This window comes from Chamaea fasciata, unplaced genomic scaffold (genome assembly GCF_029207755.1).
Source record: "Chamaea fasciata isolate MVZ Bird 193981 ecotype frontalis unplaced genomic scaffold, bChaFas1.0.hap1 SCAF_11, whole genome shotgun sequence".
Classification (NCBI taxonomy): Eukaryota; Metazoa; Chordata; class Aves; order Passeriformes; family Sylviidae; genus Chamaea; species Chamaea fasciata.
This window is the reverse complement of record NW_027094096.1, coordinates 5,932,726-5,956,074: the sequence shown is the minus strand read 5'-3', so window position 1 is coordinate 5,956,074 and position 23,349 is coordinate 5,932,726. Positions and strand designations below refer to the sequence as shown.

General features: G+C 43.6%; 1 protein-coding gene across 1 annotated transcript in view; it reads right to left on the bottom strand.

The window, feature by feature from the left end:
- STAG1 (STAG1 cohesin complex component) overlaps positions 1-23,349 on the bottom strand; it is a 165,319-nt gene that overhangs the window by 4,715 nt on the left and 137,255 nt on the right. The window contains exons 22-31 of the mRNA XM_066194137.1: positions 21,790-21,877; positions 20,510-20,590; positions 14,647-14,739; positions 11,944-12,118; positions 11,040-11,179; positions 9,269-9,370; positions 7,666-7,814; positions 6,553-6,681; positions 3,282-3,487; positions 931-1,102 (exon numbers count right to left, since the gene is read on the bottom strand). Coding sequence (XP_066050234.1) covers positions 931-1,102; positions 3,282-3,487; positions 6,553-6,681; positions 7,666-7,814; positions 9,269-9,370; positions 11,040-11,179; positions 11,944-12,118; positions 14,647-14,739; positions 20,510-20,590; positions 21,790-21,877 — 1,335 coding nt within the window. The remainder of the gene's footprint in view (positions 1-930; positions 1,103-3,281; positions 3,488-6,552; positions 6,682-7,665; positions 7,815-9,268; positions 9,371-11,039; positions 11,180-11,943; positions 12,119-14,646; positions 14,740-20,509; positions 20,591-21,789; positions 21,878-23,349) is intronic.

Sequence of the window (23,349 nt, the reverse complement as noted above, 5' to 3'; positions counted from 1 at the left end):
GAAGCTGTCCCACTTCCAGAGTAATGGAATGGTCACAGAGACACTCAGCTGGGCCGAGGGTGAGATCAGAGAGGGACAGAAAGGAAATTCTAAGTTTAGTCTGGTTTTACAGACTAGAAAATTCTTGCAGAGTAGAAGATTCTTAAGGAGAAACTGAAAGCCCCAACATCTTTCTCATCACTTGAAATTATGGCCACACCTGGGGAGGCAGGAGAGAGGAGGTTGATCCTTGACCTCAGGAAGGCAAGTAGGAGCCATGAGCACAGCCCTCCCTAGCCGTGGGACCAAGGAGGAAAGATGCTCTGGGAAGATGTGACCTGGGCTGTGCTGCTGTGTCCAGCCAGTGTCACCAGCTGTGACCCACAGCCAGCCTGTGCTCAGCTGCTGCACCCTGGCAACACCCACGGCCACACAACCACTGACAGAAAAGAACCAATGATTTCTCTCTAGATGGAGGTGATAGAATGGGAACAAAGGGACAAAAAGAATACGTAATTTAGGACAATTACCCCAAATCAGAAATTACTACCAGCTCAGCAGCTGGAAATTTAGAAAAAATCAGTCAGGATGTCTGGAGAACCTTAATTCTGATATCAGATGGAGGGGAAGAAAATAGAGCATCTACAGGTGTTCCAAAGAAACAGTTCCACCCAGCCTGGGACATGAGCACCAGGAGGATGTAACCAGAACTCCATGGCTATGCTATGAGATAGTTTAAACTAATTTCTACTATTATTTCATTACAACGTATTTTTCCTGAAGGGACCTGAAGATAATCCAAGTATTGCTGAGCTGTAGTCAAGGCATTTCCAGGTGGCTTTGTAAATCAACACTACCTCTCTGGAGCCACAGGCTGAGAATATCACTATAAACCACAAGCAATTCCTTTGACTGGCTGACTGTGTTTGATGCTGAAATCCCAACACTTACTTGTGTAAAAAATCCTGTTCAGATCCCTGCTCCGACTCGTGCTCCTGGATCTGCTCTCCCATTTGTCTGGTGTTCTCTCTCAGGACAGTGGAGGTGAGCTGAGGTGTCTGCAGTGTCCCTGGAGTATGGATGTTCTCATTCCTGTTCAGCCAGGAGCCTTCCAGGCTCTCATCTAGAGAGAGAACACCGAAATCAGTGCCAACTTCTGACCACATGCAGGGCACCATTCAAACAAGTGTGCACTAAGGGGTCACCTGGATAAATGTTTGGCATGGTAAGATTTTCCGTTCGGATTTTAGATTCTGTTAAGTATCACTACCCTCTATTCCCAGCAATAACAATCATTTAAAAGGAACAAACACAAACACCACTGCAAACAAAGTCACACTGCAGCATGGCCTCGACTGCTGGGTATCTTGAACATGAACAGCCAAGGTAATTCCCAATTCCTGAGTTTACAATTGGACACTGTTAATCTCACACACCTACAGCAACCAAGATACAGTTAAACACTAAGACAAGGTGGAACACAAACCCCAAAATCTGGTCAGTCCCGATCTTTACAACTGTCAGAACCACTGGAGTGGAGCAGGGATGGGACACTTTACTCAGTGATAAAAATGAGATAAAGATGACTGAAGGTGTAGCTGGGATCCTGTGCTTATGTTGGGAAGGGAGCAAAGCAGGGAGGAGGGAAGAGGGAGGATTTGAGAATAGGCTGGAGCAGGAATCGTGCAGCCAGAGACACGTAGAAAAGAATTCAGTGGCTGGAGTGAAAGACAGGAGATGACAACAGAGATGACAAGATCACAGATTCACTAACAAGGAATGTGTGGGGAGAAAAGTACATTGGGATCTTCATGGATCTGTTCATTCTTCTGCTGCCTTTTACCACCCTTTAGGCATAAATGTTTTCTAAAAAGCTGCCCGTTTATTCTCAAATTTACTTTTGAGTCAGTTTAATGTTAGGGATTATTTTTTAGAAACACATTGATTTCCTTGAGGCATCGTTAAGAAATGCCACAGAGCATGTTTCCTCTCAGGAGCAACAGGGCTTGAATGTTCTCCAAGCCAGTCTGTGTTGGATTTTAGGTGAGAAAGGAACCAGAGGGGGCTGGATATGGTTCTTTGATGCCACGGTAATTTCTGCAGTGACCTTTCCCCTGTTCTAGATCCTTTAGAGTGGAAATTAAAGAAACAACAAAAAAAGGAGATTCTCAAATGGAAAGTGTTGGAAATCAATTCTCCCTTCCACTGATCATTGAAAGAGGGTGACACAAAAGAGTATGAGGTCAGCAAAGCCTAAAAACTACATTTTAAGCCTGAGATTTGCCTTACTGGGAAGCAAAGATGCTACTACACCTCCTGGGGTTAAAAAAAAAAAAAAAAAAAAGTTGGTAAAATACAGTAGAATAGAATGAAAATGACAAGAAGAGGAAAGAAGAAAACATCAGAAGCTGAATTCTGTGAAAATCTTGGCGTCCTGAAAGAAGGAAAACAGTGCCTGAAGAAAGGAGCCAGTATTTTATGTACCTACACTCGGGGCTGGCTGTGGGAAACCAAAGGACTTGGTGCAGGGATGGCTCAGCATGAGCCACGGTGGAGAATGGACCTGGCTGTACGGGCAAACTTTGGAAGAGTATTTTGGGAAATTGCTGTATATTCAGGCAAATGGGCACTCAATTCCTTACTGAGGGGTTACTGCCATAGCTACTGACCTTGGAAAAAACCCTGAAGTTTAGGATCCCACTCACATCTACTGTATAGTGGAACAGCAAATTAGTATTCACAAAATACTAATACACTACATCACACAGATTGACCAGGAATAGATGCAGCCTTGTAAGAAATTTGCTATCAGAGTCAGATCCCTGATGTACACATCTGATGTCCCAGAAAGAGTAAATGCAGACAACACTAGATATCAGTACTATTTTAAACAAAAATGGTGTCTTTTTAGTGTTCCCCAACGGCCCTGCAACAACAGAGATCTGTTATCAGAACTTCTGCCTGCAATCTGCTCCAAATCCTGAGAATTAACAACTGCCCAGGGGGAAGCACAGGCAGAAACCCAGCAGTCCAGGCATGAGAAAGAACAGGTAGCTGCCCCCACACCTCTTCCACCAGCAGTAACAGCTTTTAACAGTTCTGATTGCCAGTTTTGGTCAAGGCAAACAACACCAGGGGGCTGTGGTGGTATTTGCCCTAAAGGCACGCCCAGGCCTGACAGAACCTGCAGAACAGGTGCCTTGGTTCTGCCACATCCAGAAGGTATCACAGATTTCTGCAGGACCTGGTAAAGCCCCCTCTCCTGAGTGTCCAGAATGCCAAAGGCCTGAGCCCTCACCAACCTTCCACTCTCTTTTTGTGGAGGGGGGGTCGGCCCTTCTTGTTCCTGACGGAGGAGGCCTTGCTGCTGCTGCTGCCGCTGTTCACTGACATCCTGTCGTCCTCGCCGCCCGTCACCAGCGAGTTCCGGTACGAGATCAGCGGCAGCCACACGTCCTCTCTCCTCTCCATCATCTGCTCTGTCAGGAACTTCTCCAAGTAGGTGTGCCTGGAAATGAAGGACAGGGAGTACAGAGGTGCGGCAATGTCCCCACAGACAGCTGGATATGGCCGCTGTGTCTGCAGCCAGGCAGCATCAGAGGCACTGCTGCCAGGGTGCAGGATGTCCTTTGGCATCCTGGAACAGGAGAAATGGGTTGGTCAAATGCAGGCATTTATTTTTCCATAAAAAACTTGAGGGCCTGGTCCACTGCCGTGAAAAGTACAGTGCACACGTGTTAACTGAAAGGAGGAACCAACAACTGCCTCCTGGTCTGGAGGGCCTAGGAACTGTTTTCTTTTCCCATTGATTATTTAATGATGGAATTAGAAGTAATCTCTAAAATGAACATGCAAATCTACATTAATGTGATTCTAATGAGTTTCAGGCTGCAGAGCCAAACATTCAGAAGTTTGGCAAGAGAACTCAGGTCCTTCAGCATCACTTCCTGCACCCCTCAGTCACAATTTCCTTTAATACCACCTTGCCAGGTTGCCAGCAGTGGGAGTCAACTCCACACATTCCACATGGAAAGGCAGGAGTTTCCTCTGTTTGCTCATGGCAGCTGGGAGCTTGTTACACAGCCCAGCTCCAGAAGAGGCCCAGGAGCCGCACTGCTCATGCCGGGATAACAATCACATCCGGTTTCTGATTCAATTAAAGGTGTTACTTTGCTCAAGAAACAGCTTCTCTTCATTATTCTGGGGAAGCTTCACACTGGCAGTTCTTATCAACTGTGAATTTCCAGAAGGAACACTATGCTGAGGCTCTGCCTCACCTGACACCCACCAGTCAGTGTCCAGTCTAAGCCAACTGTGTCTTTGAGAGAAATAAATGGAAATAAGTGCCCCCATGGACAATCTCCTCTATCCTGTCCTACATTAGTTCCTCAGGATTTCCCTGCTGTGTCAGCCTTAATGGGTTTGTAACAGAGTGTTAGTACAATTTTTTTTCCCCAGCTGTAAAAGTCTGGCACCTTACATGAACAGTTTTATGTGAAATCCATAGACTTGAATAAATCCATAAATGGCTATCACCAGTTCTGAAAGTTGCTCATAAAATGAGTAGCCCGATTAACAGGCTAGGAAAACGAAATTAAATCACTGTTGCTGCTTCAGTCCCCAACTGGCAGCTTCTCCCTTTTCTAGCCCCAGAGAAAAAAGCCAGCAGCCCAGCAGAAGGAAGAGAAGCCCTGCGGAACAGCAGCACGTGCTGGACGCTGCCAGGAAGGCTGTTCAGTGGCAATGCCCTGATGCTGCAGGCTCTGGGTGGTTGAGGCAGGGAAGCCAAGCTGCAGACCCTGGGCGGCCAGGCCCGTGTTCCTGAGACTGAGGGAGGGCTCCAGAGCACTTCTGGCTGCAGACAAGAGCCCATTGCTGAGTTTGGGGAGGCCCTCTGGGCAGGGAGGGAGGGAAGTGATGCCAAACACGGGACTTCTCCAGCAGATGGTGGTCACGGACCTTCCTGCACACAGGCAGCCCCTGTGGTGGGGGAGAGCTCCCTATGGATTGGAGGAGCCACAGGAAAGGGCAAATCCAGCATCCCAGCCCTGGCCTGTCAGTGGAGCACTCTGGGCAGGAGTGCAGCCACCTCCACAGAATCCTTGCATGTCACCAAGGGTACTGACCCTTCTCGTGGTCACCACAGCCCGTGGGGTCTGGGGCAGGGCTGAACTCCTCCCAGCACAGCAGTCTGGCACAGATCAGATAAATCAGGCCATAAAGGACCTATTTCTTTTCATGATCATCAGATTCAGCTGAGGTCAATAGCCCAGGTATAGATATTCCACCACAGCAATCCTTACAGTCCTGCAGGAGCAGCCACTGGTTGTGTATGTGGGCAGGGGAACCTTTGAGAAAGAATTTAAATGGCAACATGCAAGGTGAAGGGACAAAATGTCCCAAAGAACTGGATTTCACTCAAAGGCTCAGGTTAACAGAAGCTGTCAGGGACAGCATGACATAACTTTAAATGTCAGACCTAAATGGAAATTTGTGGAAGGGATGACTCTACTGAAAGGCCAAACTTCACTAAATTCAACAGGAAACAGGCCAGTGGCACTTAGACCACCATGCAGGAGAATCCACAGTCCAGCTAGGGAGACAAGCTAAAAAATCCTGTTATTGTTCCTTAAATCCTTTCCTGAAGAACAGGCTGACAAAATTCCAGGATATAACTATGAAGAGCAGATGCACAAAGAGTGCCCAGACAGCTTAACTCGATCATCCCATTCCCTAGCTCATTTAACTATTTGTCCTACAGTGTTTGCTGAATTGAGAAATTACTGATACAATGAAAAAGTGAAATTGGTTCAAGTGTGGTACACATTAAAAAATATACAGAGTTAACCAAGCTGCATTTCTCACTGCACAGGTAAACCTGTAATATTCATCGTTGTTAACCCTGACAGAAAAGTCCTTTAAAAGAAATGTCTTCACAGAAAATTATCTGTCAAACCTTCACAGCAAGGTCTGACAGAAAGAGTCAGTTGAGGTCATTCCAGTTGATCTTTCTGACTAACACTCAGTGTAGTCACAGAACTGACACCTATAACCATAACTCAGCAGATCTGGCAACTGCACTTTTAAACTGGTCATGAAGTTATTCAGTGAATTCAGTTCCACACTGGGCACATAATGCCTGGCTGATGTTTGAGTGAAGTCCTCTTCCAGTGTATTAAAAGAAACAACAAACAGAGGTTCACATTTTATGTAAATACATGACAGAAACAGCTGTTACTGCAGTGGTGACAGCCTGTAAACTCCCCTGCACTGCTAATGTTGAATTTCTTTCCTTCTAGCCTAAAAATGGACTTTTTACTTTCAGCAGCCCATGAGAAATTTTCAACATTGTTCTGGGAGGTCTCAAACTCACCTCATTAGTGGATCTGATTTTTCTTTTCCCATTTATTTTTATTAGTTTAAAACATAAAAGGATGAGTAAGTATGTATGTGAAATGTCTCCCAGGGACTTTCTGCAGCCCTGGTTAGATTGTGGAAACCTCAAAGGAGAGAGCTGAAACCCACAGTGCAGGGCTTAACAGAGCCCAAGGAAGGAAACAGAGCATTACTTACACAGTCTTTTTGTCCTGTCGTAGGAGTTTGGAAGAAAATTCACTAAGCACTTCCAGGAAAGCAAGGTTAGGAGGTGGATAGTCTTGTCCTTTCTGATTCTGGTATTTGAAGGCAAACTCTATGCCATCTCTACAGTACAGAAATATTAACGTGTTCAGACATTTGCAATAAAAAACCCAAAAAACAAAAAAAAGCAAACAAGAAAACCCAACCCAACACCCAAACAAGTGCCCCAAATCTGAGCTGTGATGAAACTGTTTGCATCCTCAGATCCCATCACGCTCTTCCCCATTACTAGCAAACAGCTGCTTTTGGCCAAAGGGGAATGCAGAGTTCCCTGTGACTTGTGAGGCGCCCTCAGATAAGCACACGGCCAGTCCCTGTAAGAGGGCACTTGCCCAGTGTGGGAGCTGGGCAGGTGCAGCCCGGGGGGCAGCAGCTCCAGGGGATGTTTCAGATCAAACAGGAGCCAACCTCTGCAGCCAGAGCAGAGAACTGAGTCCCCAGAGCAGGGACACACTCGGTTCTGCTTTGTCATCTGTGACTGAAGAGAACTCTCTCCCTTCCCTCCCCCAGCAAGGCACGAGTGTCCCCTGACTCAGTGTCTGCTGCATCCTGACTGAGCCATGCTGATCTTGGTCTCAAGGGCTGTCTCTGAGACAGCAAACCTTAGCATTTGAGATTTTAGGGCATGGCAAAATCATAATTTAAATTTAGCAGAACATTTCCGCACTTTTCTATGCAGCAATTGCATAAAAAAGTTCCAGTCCACTTTAAAAGAGTTTCAAAATATTTTTGGAGTATCTTTTTATAAAAGCCCTTGGTTCCTCCAGAATCCACAGTGGTGTGGAACAAAGAACCATCCTCAGTTGTTAGGCAGAACCCACCTGAGATAAACAAACACAGCCATGCCAATAAATTCCAAGAAATAATTAGGTAGCAGCTAGTTTGTTTCCTTTCTACCTATATACATGTAGACCTCTCCACTTAAAGTAGAAAAAATACATAATTATTCCACGACCTGACGAGATTATGTACCTTTAGAAAGGGAATGCCAAACAAGAGTTTTAATCTGAAGTAGTATAAAAATCTAGTTTATTTACCACCACTCACTTGTGTAGTGTGGCCACAGCCTCTCTTGTCTTGATCTGATCCAAGCCAAAAGTGAGGGCAAACCGCCGGGCCAGCTCCTTAATGCCACTGACGTGGGCAGATGTCCTGTCCAGGTTGGGACCTTGCTCCTGAACAAGCTCATTGAACAGCTGCAGAGAGAGTTCAGAGGTTGACATCTGTGAGCTGGGAAACACTTCTTGGGTTCTAAACCTGCTCCATCTGAGAATGGCCTTTGACTTTTTGCACTGAGACATAACAGAGCCCCTGCCACTTGCCAGAATTTCTTGTGTCCCACTGCTGTTTGCCCGCTGACCCCCATCTTGTACTTGTGTGGAGTTATTTTGGTGGAATTCTGCACCCACCTTCCCTGCATTCCATCTATCATTCTCCCAACTCCTCAAGGTCCTGCATTCCCATGCTGTTCTCTTAAACACCTACATCACCCATCAGATCAGGTGGTGCTTTGGATTCGGGGATCAAAACCGCAGCTCCTCCACTGTAGTCTCCGCGCCGTTTGCCCAGCACTGCTGCCTCCAAGGCCCTCCCAGCACAGTATTAAAGTGCTTGTTGCTTTTCCAGCCAGTTCCACCTCTCCTGGCACTGCCACTTACACTGCTGACAGTATCCTGGCAGCCAGTGCCAGTGACGATATTAAATCAGGCTGCATTACAGTCACTGTTTCTCTCATCTCCACAAGCTCTGTCACCATCTAATTAATGACAGCAGCTTAATTTGACAGGATTCCTCCTTGACAAATCCACACTGGCTGCTACCTATCACTGAGGCACTTGCAAAGAGCTCCTCTCATTACCTTTTTCACGGAATTTTTCCGCCTGACTGATCTGTGCCACCTGTTTCCTCCTCCCTAAGTTTCACAGACAAGGGCTGCTTTGACACTCCCTGATTCTTCTGGAAGTACATCTGTTTTTCTCAGGTTTGCACAGATCTCTCCCATCTTCCAGATTGCTACAGGAAATCCCTTAGGAAGCAATTTTGGGAGGTCCAGCTCATTTGAGACCATCTAATTAGCAGAAGTAATTTCTCTGTGCAATGGCTGTAGCTGGTACTTCAAGGGCCTAAGTGGTATTTAGTGCACTTCGTGCTGTTGGCTGATAGATTCCACCACCAGGCAGTAATTTATGGTTGATGTAAAGCAATTTTTTTCTGGGAAGAAACATGTCTAACAGTATTGGAGGACTTAATTAGCTTGAAATTTGAAAAATCCATCAGTATTTAGACAAAGTATAAGGAAGATGCATTACATCAGCAAATGCTAAGAAGAAAAAGCCATCCTAATTCCTCCTGTTGACTCGGGATCAATAAACAAACGCCATGCATCAGCCTGGACCAAACTGCTTCCAAGGCTCTTCTTTCCCTCCCTTCCATTTTTACCTGCCCAAACTTTGCCAGTGTGGGCCTAGGGAGACAGATATTACTGAGACAAAGGAGCAGTGACAGCCTGAACTGGGAGCAGGGAAATGAAGAAAATGTCCTAAGGAACTGCAGCATTTCTGCTTCCCTGGAAAGTGCATCAGAGGAAATCCTGGCCAGGGCTTCTTGCAGTGAGGCATTTCTAACAAAAAAAAAAAATCAATGTTCTTACCTGTTGCAAACTGAGAATGAGTGTCTTTGCACACTGGATTTTATCAATTTGCCTGGTTTTGCTCAGGGTTTCCTTAATGATATCTCCATAGTCATTGTAGTACTAAGAAAAAATGTGAAAAAAACAAAACAAACCCTTTAAATCAAACATCTTTTACAATTTCTTACGGTTTTCCCAAGAGAAAGATTACTTGTAATTCTTGATTTGAAAGGGCAGCAGTTGCTCCAATCCAGATTTTTGGTGTGAGTGGGGGGCAATGTTTCAGTATCAAAATTTAAACCGGACCCTATGATAAGGTAGGAAACTTCTGTATTTATTATCTTTTGTAAATATGTTGAAAACCAAATGAAAGAGCATTTCCTGCCCCACACTAAGCCCTTGATGAAGGTGACCCATGGCTGCCAATTCCAAGCAACAACATGACACTGATCCAACACTCCCTTAAGAAGCAGGTGTGAACAGACACCAGCACAGAGGTGTGTGCCCCTTGTACACCGAGGGGAAAGGAATTCACTGAAGCCAGAAAGTGGAGTAAGGAATGAGTCAGTGTGGAATGCTGTTTCTCTTTATGTTAACAGAATGGTTGCTGAAAGCCACAGCCTATGGTGCTGCCCATCTGGGTAGAAAAGCTGTATTATCATTACAAATTCCAAGCTGGGAATATTTGTTTTTCCCCAACAGTATTCTTTCAGCCTCATCAATATTTCTGCATTTGCAGTCACTTACTTTCCTTAGCTCTAAAATACTGCTTTTGCCTTCTTTGGTACTATTTGAAATTAAATTTCTCTCCCTCTCCCCCAGTTCTAAGAGAAGGAAGGGTGTGGGGAGAGGAGAATCCCAACCTAGAGCAGCAGGGAGGGAACTTGAGAAAGTCTTGGGTTCTAAACCTGCTCCATCTGAGAATGGCCTTTGACTTTTTGCACTGAGACATAACAGAGCCCCTGCCACTTGCCAGAATTTCTTGTGTCCCACTGCTGTTTGCCAGCTGACCCCCATCTTGTACTTGTGTGGAGTTATTTTGGTGGAATTCTGCACCCACCTTCCCTGCATTCCATCTATCGTTCTCCCAACTCCTCAAGGTCCTGCATTCCCATTTCAAACTCCCACTCTGGCAAACAATCCCTAAGCAAGACTAACCCTGACCGATGGCTACAGTGTGTCCTGTGGATTTTGCTGTGCTGTGTGTGCCTGATGAACAGCAGGAGAATTTCAAGTTAAGCCCTTTATGTGAGGGTCCTTCTGACCTCCACTGGGCCTTAAAGCTCAGTGGAAGCAGCAACAGTTGAGAGGATACTCAGTTACCACTTACAGCACAACCATACAGAGCTTTTTTTCCCTGCTGCCCTGTTTAAACCAGGCTCCTGTCGGAAGAACCCTGCTGCCTCATGGCAAGCACCAAGCCTGGGAGACTGACAGTGCAACATGACATTGTACAGGTAACTCATCGGGGATTCGACAAATTCATCTCAGGAGCAGGGTAAGAAACTCTCTGTAGAGTGGCGCCTCTCTGGAAATACTCAGCACCTCAGGACCAGCTTTTGTTGCTGCCTTAAATAAAGCACATGTACTACAAAGAGGGTGAAGTCAGTGCTAGCTGCTGCTCAGTGCCTGGTGTCATTGAGAAAGGAAAAAGTACCACACAGGATCAAATAAAGCTGGAAAAGCTCGCAGGAGTGTTCGGGCTGTAAGCACAGGCCTGGCAGGGATGGCAGGAGAAGCCCTAACACTGCAGACTGGGCTCAGTCAGGACAGGAGGATGCATGGCCTGTACCTTCATATAGTGTTTGAAGATATCTGCTGCTGCATGCATGTCCACAATGTCATAAATTATCAGCTTGCTAAAGGCAGCCAGAAGGTTTCTTCTCTTATGTAAAGCTTCTATTTTGTTGGCTTCATCTTCTTCATCTCCCTCTGAAAAGCATCACCAACAACAGAATGTTTGTAAGCAACTGTTAAGTTCTAAAGGAACGTTATCAAAGGGGAGCCCTTAGGAAAAAAAATCAATTCTTGAACATGAAGCAAGGAGGGTTGTTGGAGAAGAAGCTAAAATGAAAGGTGGTAAGTCTTGAGTCCTGTCTTCTTCAAACCTTCCAGGGAAGTTTAGGAACATGACACACCACTGATCAAGGCTGCTCTCCATAGTCCTGAGGAGCTCCTGAATATAACCCACATGGAACTGAGTCCTTTATTTCCTACACCCTGTGAAAGGCCACAGTGAACACCTGCTGAACGCTCTTGCTTAACTTCTCAACTGCAGGACAGTCAGAGAGGCTCCATTAACATGACTGAGATATAATTATTGAACAAAAGAAAAAATCAGAAGCACCAGATACTTCTGCATGCCTTGGATCTTCAGATGTGAAATCAACGGCTCTGAACAACAGGAAGTAAAATCCAGTTGTAAGAAGCATTAACACTGAATGGCAATGCCATAAATATTAAGCCCCTGTGCAAGACTTCCCTCAGTGAATGAAAAATAAACTACACAGATATAATCTTAAATATAGTTATCATATAATATAAGCCTATTCCACAACTTATGTAAGAAACTTCAGAGCAGAGACTTTCCAAAAATGAAGTAGGAATACTTCTGAAAACATCTGAACAAACAGATCAGAAAATTCTATTTTCTCCTTTCTCCTGTGTCTGTTATGAAAAAAAAAAGCTAAACATACCCATACTCTGATTTTCATCATCTTGGTCAATAAACACATGATCCATCACAAAACTGAGAAGTTCTGACTGGAGGCCTGAGTCTGGATTGAACACCAAAGGCTGGAGCCCTTCTCGACCTCCTGTCATCAGCTGGTGACTAAAAATCATCAGGAGGTCACAGAGCAGCATGAAAGCCTGAAAGGCAAAAGAGAATGAATGCAGTGAAAAGTAAGGAAAACATAAAAAAACATTGATCTAATTTCCAGATATCCCCTGCTATTGTTAAACAGCTTCTTAACCTGTTCTCAGGTGTAGTTGTTTATGTGCAGTGAAAAGTATTCCATCATGGTTTCCTCTAATTTGGAATGCTGTGCCTTTGGTTCCTAAGTCAGGAACTGTGGTTATTACCTTCTCCATGTCCCAGATGACCCATATTAAACTTCCATTTATTCTCTATGAAAACAACTCTAAATCCACCTCTGATACATGGCCTGCAGCCAAAGTTGTAGTAAAGAGAACACACCTCTTTTGATAAACAGATCCAAAAAATCAAACAAATAAAAACATGAACAACATTGATGGAAAATTCAGGCTGAGTCACCGCCAGACCCCAAAAATACAGATAAACAGCCCTAGCAAGGCAACTCTTGCAGAATTTCATCAACAGATCTTGCACAAAAAGAACCAAGTTTGTCTGCACAGCTTTCAAATCCAGACAAAAGCCAACCTGGGCAGAACTGTCCATGATTTATGTTAATTACTATTATACCCTCATTACCTGAGACAGGAGAGAAGGCAGCTGTCACTACCTTTCTTTCTTCCAAAGGCTCATTCCTGCACGGTAGTAACACAGTTTTGCCCCCAAATGGCTTTTGCTGGAGTCTCTCAGCCAGCTGTCTGCATTTGACCACATTCAGCACCCTTCAGAGGCCTTTTGATTCATAGCTTCTCTATTTTTAACCTCAGGTTCTGAAAACTTTACAAATTTCCAAAATAAAATCCGTAAAGGCTGAACTTCCTAGTGGCTCCCTTATTTCTGGGAGTGTGTTATAGAATCTGAATGAGCTACACTCAGGCAAGAACAGAAGCAAATCATTGCAACCTATGTTCTGTTGAGACCTTAGAAACAGATGTTGTTACGTGGGATTTTTCTTCCCTTGATCCAAAAGGCTGTGATTCACTCCAGTGATGATTTCACCTGCTCTAAACTCCCTTGATACTCAATAGAACTGAAGCGCTTGCTAATGCAGACCTCAAAAAAAGGGCAGATGAGTAATGCACTGCCAGTGCTGAGCTCTGTCCAATATAAAGGCAGCAGTGGGCTCAGTCACAGGATATTTATTTCCCTCAAACACTCATGGAAAAGTTGAAATGTTTCAGTGCTGTTTCTCTAAATACTTCATACATTTCTCCTTCCTTTGATATGGACATCAACTTTGTCTGGAAAGAATGTCTGGAGTAAGGATCAAGTATGGTAGGGAGACAATACCATTTGCACATAATTCTCAAAAAATCCAGTAAAATAAAAGGAATAAGTAACAGGCTTGCACTCACAGAAATATACTTTTTAAGGAAAAAAAACCAAGAGCAAATCATAGAAGAGTTGGCTGGAAGGGGTCCCTGGAGTCTCCAGTCCAGCCTACTCTGCCTGGGACACTCGCACTCTCTGGTTTGTCTGGCTGAGGCTTGAAAACTACCCCACAACTGGGAACTGCAAAGAAGCTTCTAAACAAAGTTTAAATTATCAGTGAAAAACCCACTGTGGCCACCGATAAGGAGAGAACAAACCCATGTTAATACACCCCAAGAACAAACCCAGTGCAGGCAGGGGAAGGAACATTTGCCATTTGCTGAGGCAGGAAGGATGTCAGGCCCAGCTCGAGGTATTTGCATGGAGCTAGAAGATATTTTCACATTATATAATATTACTATAATATGCCAAGAGTAACTACACTGGATATTAAAAGACAATTACTAAAGTAACATCTGCTGGAAGCCAATGACACACAAGTCTTTTAGAAATACATAAACTACTGACATCTCTGAGCATTTAATGTTTATATTTAGCAACCTGAATAACAGAGAGTAAATGCCAAGCAGAGCTATCTTTCAAAGAAATAAAAGCGTCTTTTAAGAAGTATTATGTTTTAAATACCACAGGCAAAAAACACAGGCCAGTTATTAATTATACTCTTTACAAAATCTGGGGAGGTCTGATAGAAATGTCATTTGTAGATAAAATGTCATTGACATAAATCAGTGTATATTCACAAAACATCAGTTAAAAACCAGCTACTGTGTCCTGCAGAGACAGACTTAATTATTTCAACAAACCCTTTGATTCAATGGAAAAAAATCCCAAAAGATTCAGCCCATTTGAGGTCTCAGTCACCCTCCAAAAGTGCCCATTTCCATCTTTTAATCCAGTGTCCACAGGAAGAGCCTTTCATCTGAGGTGATTGAGTTGGATGCCTGAAGTCACGAGGGCTGGAAATGAGCCTGAGCATCCAGGTAATCCTTCCTTACTGTTAATCAAAAGTTAATTTGTCATGAGCTGTGCTTTGGATGTTCTGTTAATACAGCTGCTCCTCTGGCCGTTTGTTCAGGTTTATTTAGACAGGAGCACAGATGATTTTACTTTAAGTTTGATGTAGTGCTGTCTTGAGTTTTACTACCACTTAGCACTCACACTTTTCTAAGAGCATGACAGACATTCTCTTTACCTGTTCTTTGACTGGAGTGTTGACATTTGATAGACACTGCTGGCAGACAGCCAGGAAGGATTTCACAGTTTTCCTCAACACCAACAAGTCCTCCTGGAATAAATATTAAAAGAGAAAGTTTCTAAAAATTAGTAAGAGGTTTCTTGGAGGAAGCAAAATAAAGAAATGGTGATGATTTCATACACTCAATAAAAAGCTGTGATAGAAATAAGCTGTTAAAGAGAACACACACAGAAACAGTCCCTTAGTTTTACAGTGATGATGAACCAATCACCGAGAAGAAAACAACCCCAAATTAAATGAAATGAGGTGAATTCCCAGCAGGATGACTGGCCCATGCTCTGCACACCTTCCCCCAGGACAGCCCTCAGCTTCCACGTCGAACAGGGAATCCTGCAGAACAGCCCCCAACCAAATGTGAAGAACCTACATAATGCACATGCACATTCCTTGCTGAAATGTTTTACTGATGCTGTCCAGCCCATGTGCCTCAGTCCTGGTTTTAGCTTTTCTTCCTGCCATGAGCTCTCACTGTTCTGTGTTTACTGCAGAGCCTTTTTTGTGGTCCATATGTTCTCCCTGTACTGGTGCACAGCACAAGATAGGACTGTCAGCGTGCCCAAGCACCCTGAGTGTTCCCAAAGCTCTGAACTTCTCATCCCTTCCAGTGGAATGGGTGGGATTTGCTGAAATGGACACTGAGGGTCTGTGCACTCCCCTGCCTTCCTACTCCTGATCAGTTTTTCCTGATGATGCAGCCATGGTGCCATTACAGAATCTATAAGACAGCTCTACTCTGCTCTAATCCACAACTTGTCTTTAAACACCTCTCTTTTTTCCTGGATATAAGCCTTCCATTTGGCAGCATTAAGATGCCTCTTTTTAAAAATTCTAAGTTGTATTTTGTTCACCAATTGATTTGCATCACCCTCATTTCCAGGGCCGTCCCAGATGACTGATAAACGTGACCATTTTCTTGGCAGAGAACAGATCTCTCCCAGAATGCATCAGAAACTATACCATTGTGCAAGGACTGCTCACCTACAGTTTTTTAAAAATAAACGGATCAGTTTTGAGCTATTGAATATGAGTTACATTAAACCCAAACACACACTTGAAATGCAATGCGGTATTAATATCTTGCAGACATCAGTGTTTCAGTTGGTTTTCTTCTCAGTCAAAAATGCGATCTTGTCAACAAGAAATTGATGTGTTTCTTCCGATCTTAGCTGTTGGCCCTTCAGCCTTGTACCAACTGTGTTTTCTATCTCCCACTCCAATATTCTACCTAGGGCTGATGCCAGGCTTATCAGTTCACTGTTACATAACCACCTGATTTACCCCTTTAAGCACTGGGATTACAATCACTTTCGTGCTTTCTACTTGCTATCACAATTACCTTCCATTTAGGTATTCATGAATTCAACAGAGAAACTAAAACCTATGAAAAACCCTACATTACAGGTTAAAAAAGGAACGTGTGTGTCTCCCATTTCTCATTCTGTCAAAGTGACTAGCAGGCAGGTACATGGTATTTATTATCCTCTCTCCTGACAGCATAGCATGATTGAGATTCATATTGAGAAGTTACAGACAGCAGGAGAAAGCCCAACTGAACAGTGCAATGAAGCCATCTGGAACTCTTCTGAGCCTGGAGAAATCCCCAGACTACTGACTGTTTTCAACAGAGAAAATGGGAAGAAAAAAATGGATTAGATTTCCAAGTCTTTGAGCATTCTGGGGTGCACAGCCCCGGCTCTTGAGGTGTGAGTACCTGATCTGCCCTCAGCAGAAAAGCTGATATGAAACCATTTTATCATCCTGTTGGCTGTTAGACAAAACCACAGGATCACAACTCTGCAACTTAACTCTCCATGGCAGGAACAAGAACAAGCTGCTGAGAGCAAGGACTGGAGTCTGTGCCACCACCCAAATCCAAATCAGGGTGCTCAAAAGACCTGTGCCTACAATTCTTCAGGTACTTTCTAGCCTTAAATTAAACCTTGTTTTTTTCCACTGAAGTAATTTTAAAATGCTGTGCTTTTGCTACGTTCATCTCCCAAACCCTATCCTCTTCTCCCTGTGTGCTCACTGCTTTTCCTTCAAAGTACTTATTATTTGCAGTATTAACTTCAGCTTCACAGTGCTGAAGAACCCTCAGCTTCCAACCTGACCGTGAAAAATGGTCCAACCTTTTGCACCTTGTGACGTTTTTCTTCTCTTCAACTTTTTGTGCCTTCTGTCATCATGCCCATATAAAAATGAAAAGTCACCAAGTCTAAAGAACACCACATTGCTCTTTCAGTCCCTTTTTAAATCCGCTCTCCTAAGTCCTCTGCCCACTAATCACACTCTAAGAGTCACACATTTGGCTGCTCTGGCTGCTGCTCACTCACAACTGCCTGACCTCTGTCTTGCCTCTCAATGTTTGCTTTAGTGATGCTTTATTTTTACTATTCTAAGTTTTAGAACTCTCTTCTTCTGCAAATATTTCCTTCTCAGGGCATAGAAATACAGTGCACAGAACAATGTCCTGGGTACCTGGGACCTGGCTGAAGGAATCCTGGTGGAAACAAATGTATGTTCTAATCCCCCAAGTCTCCAGCCTCAGGACTGAACTTGCTCCCCCAGACTGACAGATGAGAGTTCTCCAGGGGAGAAACGACCAGTTTCCTTTGGAACCACCCTCAAACCCCTTTGCACCTGAGGAGGAGTTTACTCTAGGCTACACAGGCTGCTCCCACAAGCTCTGGAGGATAAGCTTCCTCCCCTCAGTACAGTGCTGCTTACCCCAAAGAGCACAAACAGCCCCTACAGCCTCAGCCTCCACTGAATATGCACACAGGGAGATCAAAGGCTAAAACACCAGACTGTGGATATTTCAAGGCTTACACATTTCATTCTCACCTGCTGCAGCCTCCCTTTCAGTAATCAATTTTTCCTTTCAGATTATAGACACCAAGATGACTCCATGGGACACCCTTCTCTTCACAGGCTAGCTTGAAGAAGTGTTTCAAAAGAACTCTGCCCCAATTCTCTGCTGTATTTAACTGGTGAAATCTTTGTTATTGGGCAGAGAATTCAGACTTTCTCAATAATTCAAATAATCATTAATTAACACCCTTCTGCAAAAATGTTTTTGATACATTTTTTGGCTGATAAAAATATATCAAAGACTCTCCCTTTGGCTCTATTTACAAATGATATTGAACAGTGGGGGGCAATCTGCAGATCACCCCCTGGTAACAGCCTGGAGAAACAAGAGCTCTTTGTGTGGATCTCGGAGAGGGGACTTCAGTAACCTGTGACCAGCTGAAGGGCAAGTTTGGAATTTGTAGGTGTTCATGAACATTACAGAAATGTCCACTACTCTGGTCCTGTATTCTGCAGAGCTGATAGTTATCCTGGAGATGCGTTGCACTGGCTGCAGGTCAATTATGTGCTGTAAACAAATCAATGAGCTGACTTGATCCTAATCAGACTCAAACCACAAGAGTTGAGCTTTTCCCTGCCACACACCTGGAGGCTCCAGTCCAAAACACCTGGATCGAGTAGGGAGCCATGATCCAGAACATGCCCAACAGCTGACATATGAGGTATCCCTCACAGAGCAATTAATGTGCCCTAGCTTGGGCAGAACGCCCAGGACAGCTCCCAAACAAGGGCAGTTCTCTCAGGACAGAGCTGTATTTTTGAAGAGCCATCTGAACTCCAGACAAAAAACAACCTCATTCCAAAACAACTCTGTTCCAGTGAATGCCTGTGGTTGTCAAGTATGACTCCATCACAGAATCAGTACAAGATAGAAAAATTACCAAGCAATTCTGAACTGTAGCCAAAGAATTCACTTGGAAGGAAACCTTACCAGAATTCCCCATTCCACCTGCACGCTCCCTGCAATAAAAGGTACACCTGATGGATGCAAGGCACACGTGAACAACAAATGTAAAACTTGCCAAGATCCTTGTACTTGTTTCCATCTTCTGTTCCTGTACTTACAACTCCAAAATGTTCATTGACTTTATCCTGTGCGTTGACTGCCTAAACAGGACCTCACTAGGTGAAACAGGGCAGCTACTACTGCCAGCATGAAGTCACACAAATGACCCAGCAGTTGAACACTTCTTACAAATCATTCTTTCCATCTCTGATCTCTCAGCCTGGCTGCTCAAGGGAAAGCTAAAAAATCATCTTTGCAACATGAGCCTGGGAACAAAAACTCATAAATCTATGGGATACAGAAAAACAAAGACTTAAGATTAGTTTTATGACATATTATAAATTCTCTCCTCTTCTCTCCATTTTCCTCTTTTATTTTCCTTTCCCATTAAATGTCCCCCTAACTCTCTTACTACCTCTCCTTTCCCTGCTCTCACCCCTCCCCTATAGGTACCAACACCTTTTCCTTCCCTGGCAGAGGTTACCTGATGTGTATCTGAATAGAAACAAAGCAATTGCTTCCAGCTTGTTTTTTGCTTTGTAATCTTCTGCTTTTATCTCAAACCTGAAAGGCTTGTGAGTCCAAAAGCCTCTCTGCTTTTTGCAGCTATATCCATTGGTCTACTAAAGATGCCACGTGAGGCTGCACACCATCACCCCTCTCTGCCCTGAGATCATTACAGACACAGCAAAGTCACCCCAGAAACCTGCATGGACCTACATATTAAACTGCTGTGCCAGAAATGTTCCTGTAAAAATAAAACTACTTCAAAAATACCCCTGAAACACACTGGTTTTCATTCTGAGATGCTTGTGTTAACGCCTTTGTCTACCTACGCCTTACAAGTGATGTCCTTTAATGTCTACCAATTTCCAAGCCTAAATAATGACTTATAAACCTCTTGCATTTCTCTCAGCACCTCAGCCTCTCCTGTCACAGTGACACTCCTCCCTGAGGAGAACAGTGCTGCCAGTAGAGGACTTGAGATGCTTTCCTGTGACCAGATTCTGCGTTCATTTAAAACAAATGGGGTGGTTTCAGTTTTCTGAGCTCCAAGATGCAGAATTGTACACTACCAGCATGCTAATGAGAAAGAGCCTGAGAGGGGGAAATGGGAACAAAATGGGAATAAAGAATAACAATTATTCCTTTTTTTCTAGTAGCTATTTTTAAATGTTAATGTCAGTATTCAAAACAACTCAGAGAATTTACTATGTATTTTTATCACTTTTCTACGCATAAAATGCTTATTTGAGTAGCACTTCAGTATAACATCTTATCCTTTTTGATGCTGATGGGGAAGTACAATTATTACTCCAGTTTTCATATCATTTTGATTTGATGTATTACTTTTGAAAAAGCTCTGAAAAAACAGGATGCTGGCCTCTGACTGAGAAAAGAGCTGAGGAAAGGTCCTGGAAAAGCCACATGTCACCTTGTTCTGACTGCCTCATACTTTGTGTACATTTGCTTTTTATTAGCAATCATTACGGCCATTGCCCTGCCATTTCTATTGCAACTTCAAGGGTGCAATTAGAGAATAAGCAAGGGATAAGAACTTACACATCAAGATTAAGCTGTGGTCTACAGATTAACAGTATTGCTCCCAGCTGTTCATGTCAACATTCCTTATCAGCCATGCAAACTGCAGTACTCACAATAAAGTGCTTTAATTGTCCTCAGCAGTACAAATAAAATAATCAGCTGCCATAAAATCCTGATAAAGACTATTTGCTTTGCTTAGACATATGCATGATATTAAATAGATCCTGAAACATGGAAAAAATCTCAACATCAACATTTAATGTGTTATAAATGACAACAAATGGTGGCAAAAATGGAAGTTGCAAAGAAATCAAATGTAACACCTTTCACCTAGTTATGTTCTGCCAGTAAAATCTGTATGATCAAATGGCCACTTACTTTGGAAGGGGAGCCCTCAGTGATTTTCACCAGCTGCCAGAGAATAGAGTAGTGGGAACACTGCAGTGCCTGGACAACGATCTGTAACACAAGAACACACAGAATCTCAGCACGCTGCTAACAGCAGGCACAGCAGGAAGTGTATGGAAAATCTACCATGCATTTTGTGGTGAAAAGACAGGAGTGGCTCTTAGCACTTTTTATTCTCAAGGGAATCATGTTTTGCCTTGGTTTGTTTGGTGTAATAAGAAATCAGCCTACCAGAGGTTAAAAAACACTGTGTAAATGTTGGGAAACACCAGAAAACTCTGCACAGGGTCATATCCACGGTGCCCAGAAAAGCATCCATGCTGTCTCTTGAACGGTTCAAATCCAGATTAAGTGCTACATCTGCCAAACTGCCCAGGGTGGCCTGCAGGAAGAAATCCTGAGCAGAGTTCAGATTTCAGGACCTTTCCCCTAAGATCTTATGGAGGCATTTGGAGAGCCATACACAGTCAGAGCCAGAAACTGTGAATGGCTGGCAGCTGCATGGACAGGTTTTATCTGCCAGCCCTGTCCCTCCAGGTAGCACAACTCCAGCACGAAGCAGCAACTGCAGAGAGAGGACTTTCACACACCGTGTGGCAGTGCCTCCTCTTAGGGCTCTTTCTACAAAATCCTTATTCAGAATTTCATGAGAATTTCTTTTTTTCTAAATGAAGCTGAGTTAGAATTAACAACTGGTTTCTAACTGAAACCAAATCTTAAAATGTGCTTAAATACTGCAGTAGGAATTCTGCAGTTTAAACAGGAATCATGGGAGAATAAGAGATGGTTCCTGTGTTCATACATGAGAAACAAAAACTGAACTCCGAGGGAACAAAGTCCAGGATGTGTTCGCTAAAAGAACTCCACTAGGATGTTCTAGTTTCCTGGTTTTCATAAGCTTTCATCTTACCTTCAATGCACAATAATCATTTGTGATCATTCTAATTGCAGGCAAGGCTTACAATGTTGGGTTTCAGTGTCAACATCAGGATTGATGCACTGCTTTTCAGAGTCAGGAACATTAGCTATTCCCAACTTCACAGATGAGAAAGGTGAGGGAAGGAGCTCAAAAATCACAGAACCCAAGGTTTTCCACCTCTAGGACAGCCCTTGACTCCACTATAAATTTCATCCCAAACTCTGTTTTTCCGGCATCACTGGAGTGCATTGAACTTCTGAATTTCTGTACAACCAGACTCCTTAGAACCTTGGAGACCCAAGTGATGCAGTGCAGGTGTTGTTAAGGGTACCTGTTCTGGCATAGCTCCGTGTTCAATTCCAGTTCTCAGCAATCTGTAGCAGTTACTGAACAGATCCCACTTGGTGAGATCATGAGCACTGGAACGAGAGGAAATAAAGAGGGATTAATTGTGCTCCTCAGAACCCCCAGCCCAGAGAGCTTTGGTGGCTACTACAGCTGACCAAGCAGCTGCACAGCAGCTCACTCCCTGCTAAAAGCACAATTCAGGCTTTCTGATAATCTAAGAAAAATGTTTTACTATGTGGGATTTTTGTAGGGAGGAGATAAACTCGCTCCATACCATACACCTGTAAAGGCTACTTAAGTGCAGCTGCTGCTTCTCTAAGTTATCTTTCCTCTTTTGGACACATTGACAGAACTCCAGAAAATCCTTCCCTGGCATTGCAGCAGAAACTACAGCCAAACTCTGTCAATATCTGAATAAAAATGGTTTTAAGTAAAATAAAGTTGTATATTTTTCTACTGTCTCATTTGGAGAAAAATAATACACATCACCACTAGATATTAAATATTCTGAATATCTGAAGTGAGACTACATGATAACACATGGACATGAGATAGAGGTGGTGGTCACCATCCCACACACTGTTCCACATTTCAGCTGCACCAACCTGATTTCATCAGTGAGAGGAATAAAAATGACATTAGGAACAAATACTCTACATCCTTTTACAGACCTCAACAGCTCATGAAATGGCTTTTTAATAGAAAAATGAGAAATACAGAAGAAACTGAAAAACATCAGGATGCCTGAAAGACAAAAATACTCTCTCAGCATGTAAATTTAAGCTTAAAACATTTTTCTGCAGTGGAAATAAACTGACATAACTTGAAACAATTTATAATACGTCTATAAAAGAGCAAGCCAGTTCAGCATAATCAGAAACTTGCTGATTGAAACATTCACCAGGAAGAAGGGATACTGAGACTGAATTGGGCATCTCAATTGGATGCAGCAGCCTCTTCCCGGACTCATCCCAGCACCTGGATCACCCAGCCAAGCTCACTCCTCCCACCACTGCGCCTGCCCTGGGTTAAATCATGAACTGCCCCGCTCAGCCAGAAGGAATAACTCTCTAGTTCCAAAAGGGACAGAGGCTGAACTCAGCACTGGGAATGCCCAGGTCCTGTTGGAAGCCCCGCCATGAAACACCTCCCACGCTGGAGAGTGTTAGCCCTGGAAAACGTCAGCGGTAAGAGCTTCCCAGAAAACACAACCGGAGTGCACTGTGCACTGCAGGGCTGTGCCATTAAAGCCAAGGTGCACCTTAACTTCCAGTTGAAATCCAGGAATAGAAGAATAGGAAAACTTAAAAAAAAAATACTGGAACTAAAAGTGTAAAAATATTTCATGGACTTAGATGGTCTTTGAAGTACTAAAATAAAATGCTTCATAGATAAATTAGAGGCTGCCACAGAGTTGCCTCTGTGACTGGTGGTATTAAGCACAGAGATGCTGCTTCCATAAATCACAGGGTTGCCAGCAAGGCAGAGTGGTACCTCCTTAATTACAGCACTGTAATTAAAGCAGTAAAGTCTCCTTGGTGTG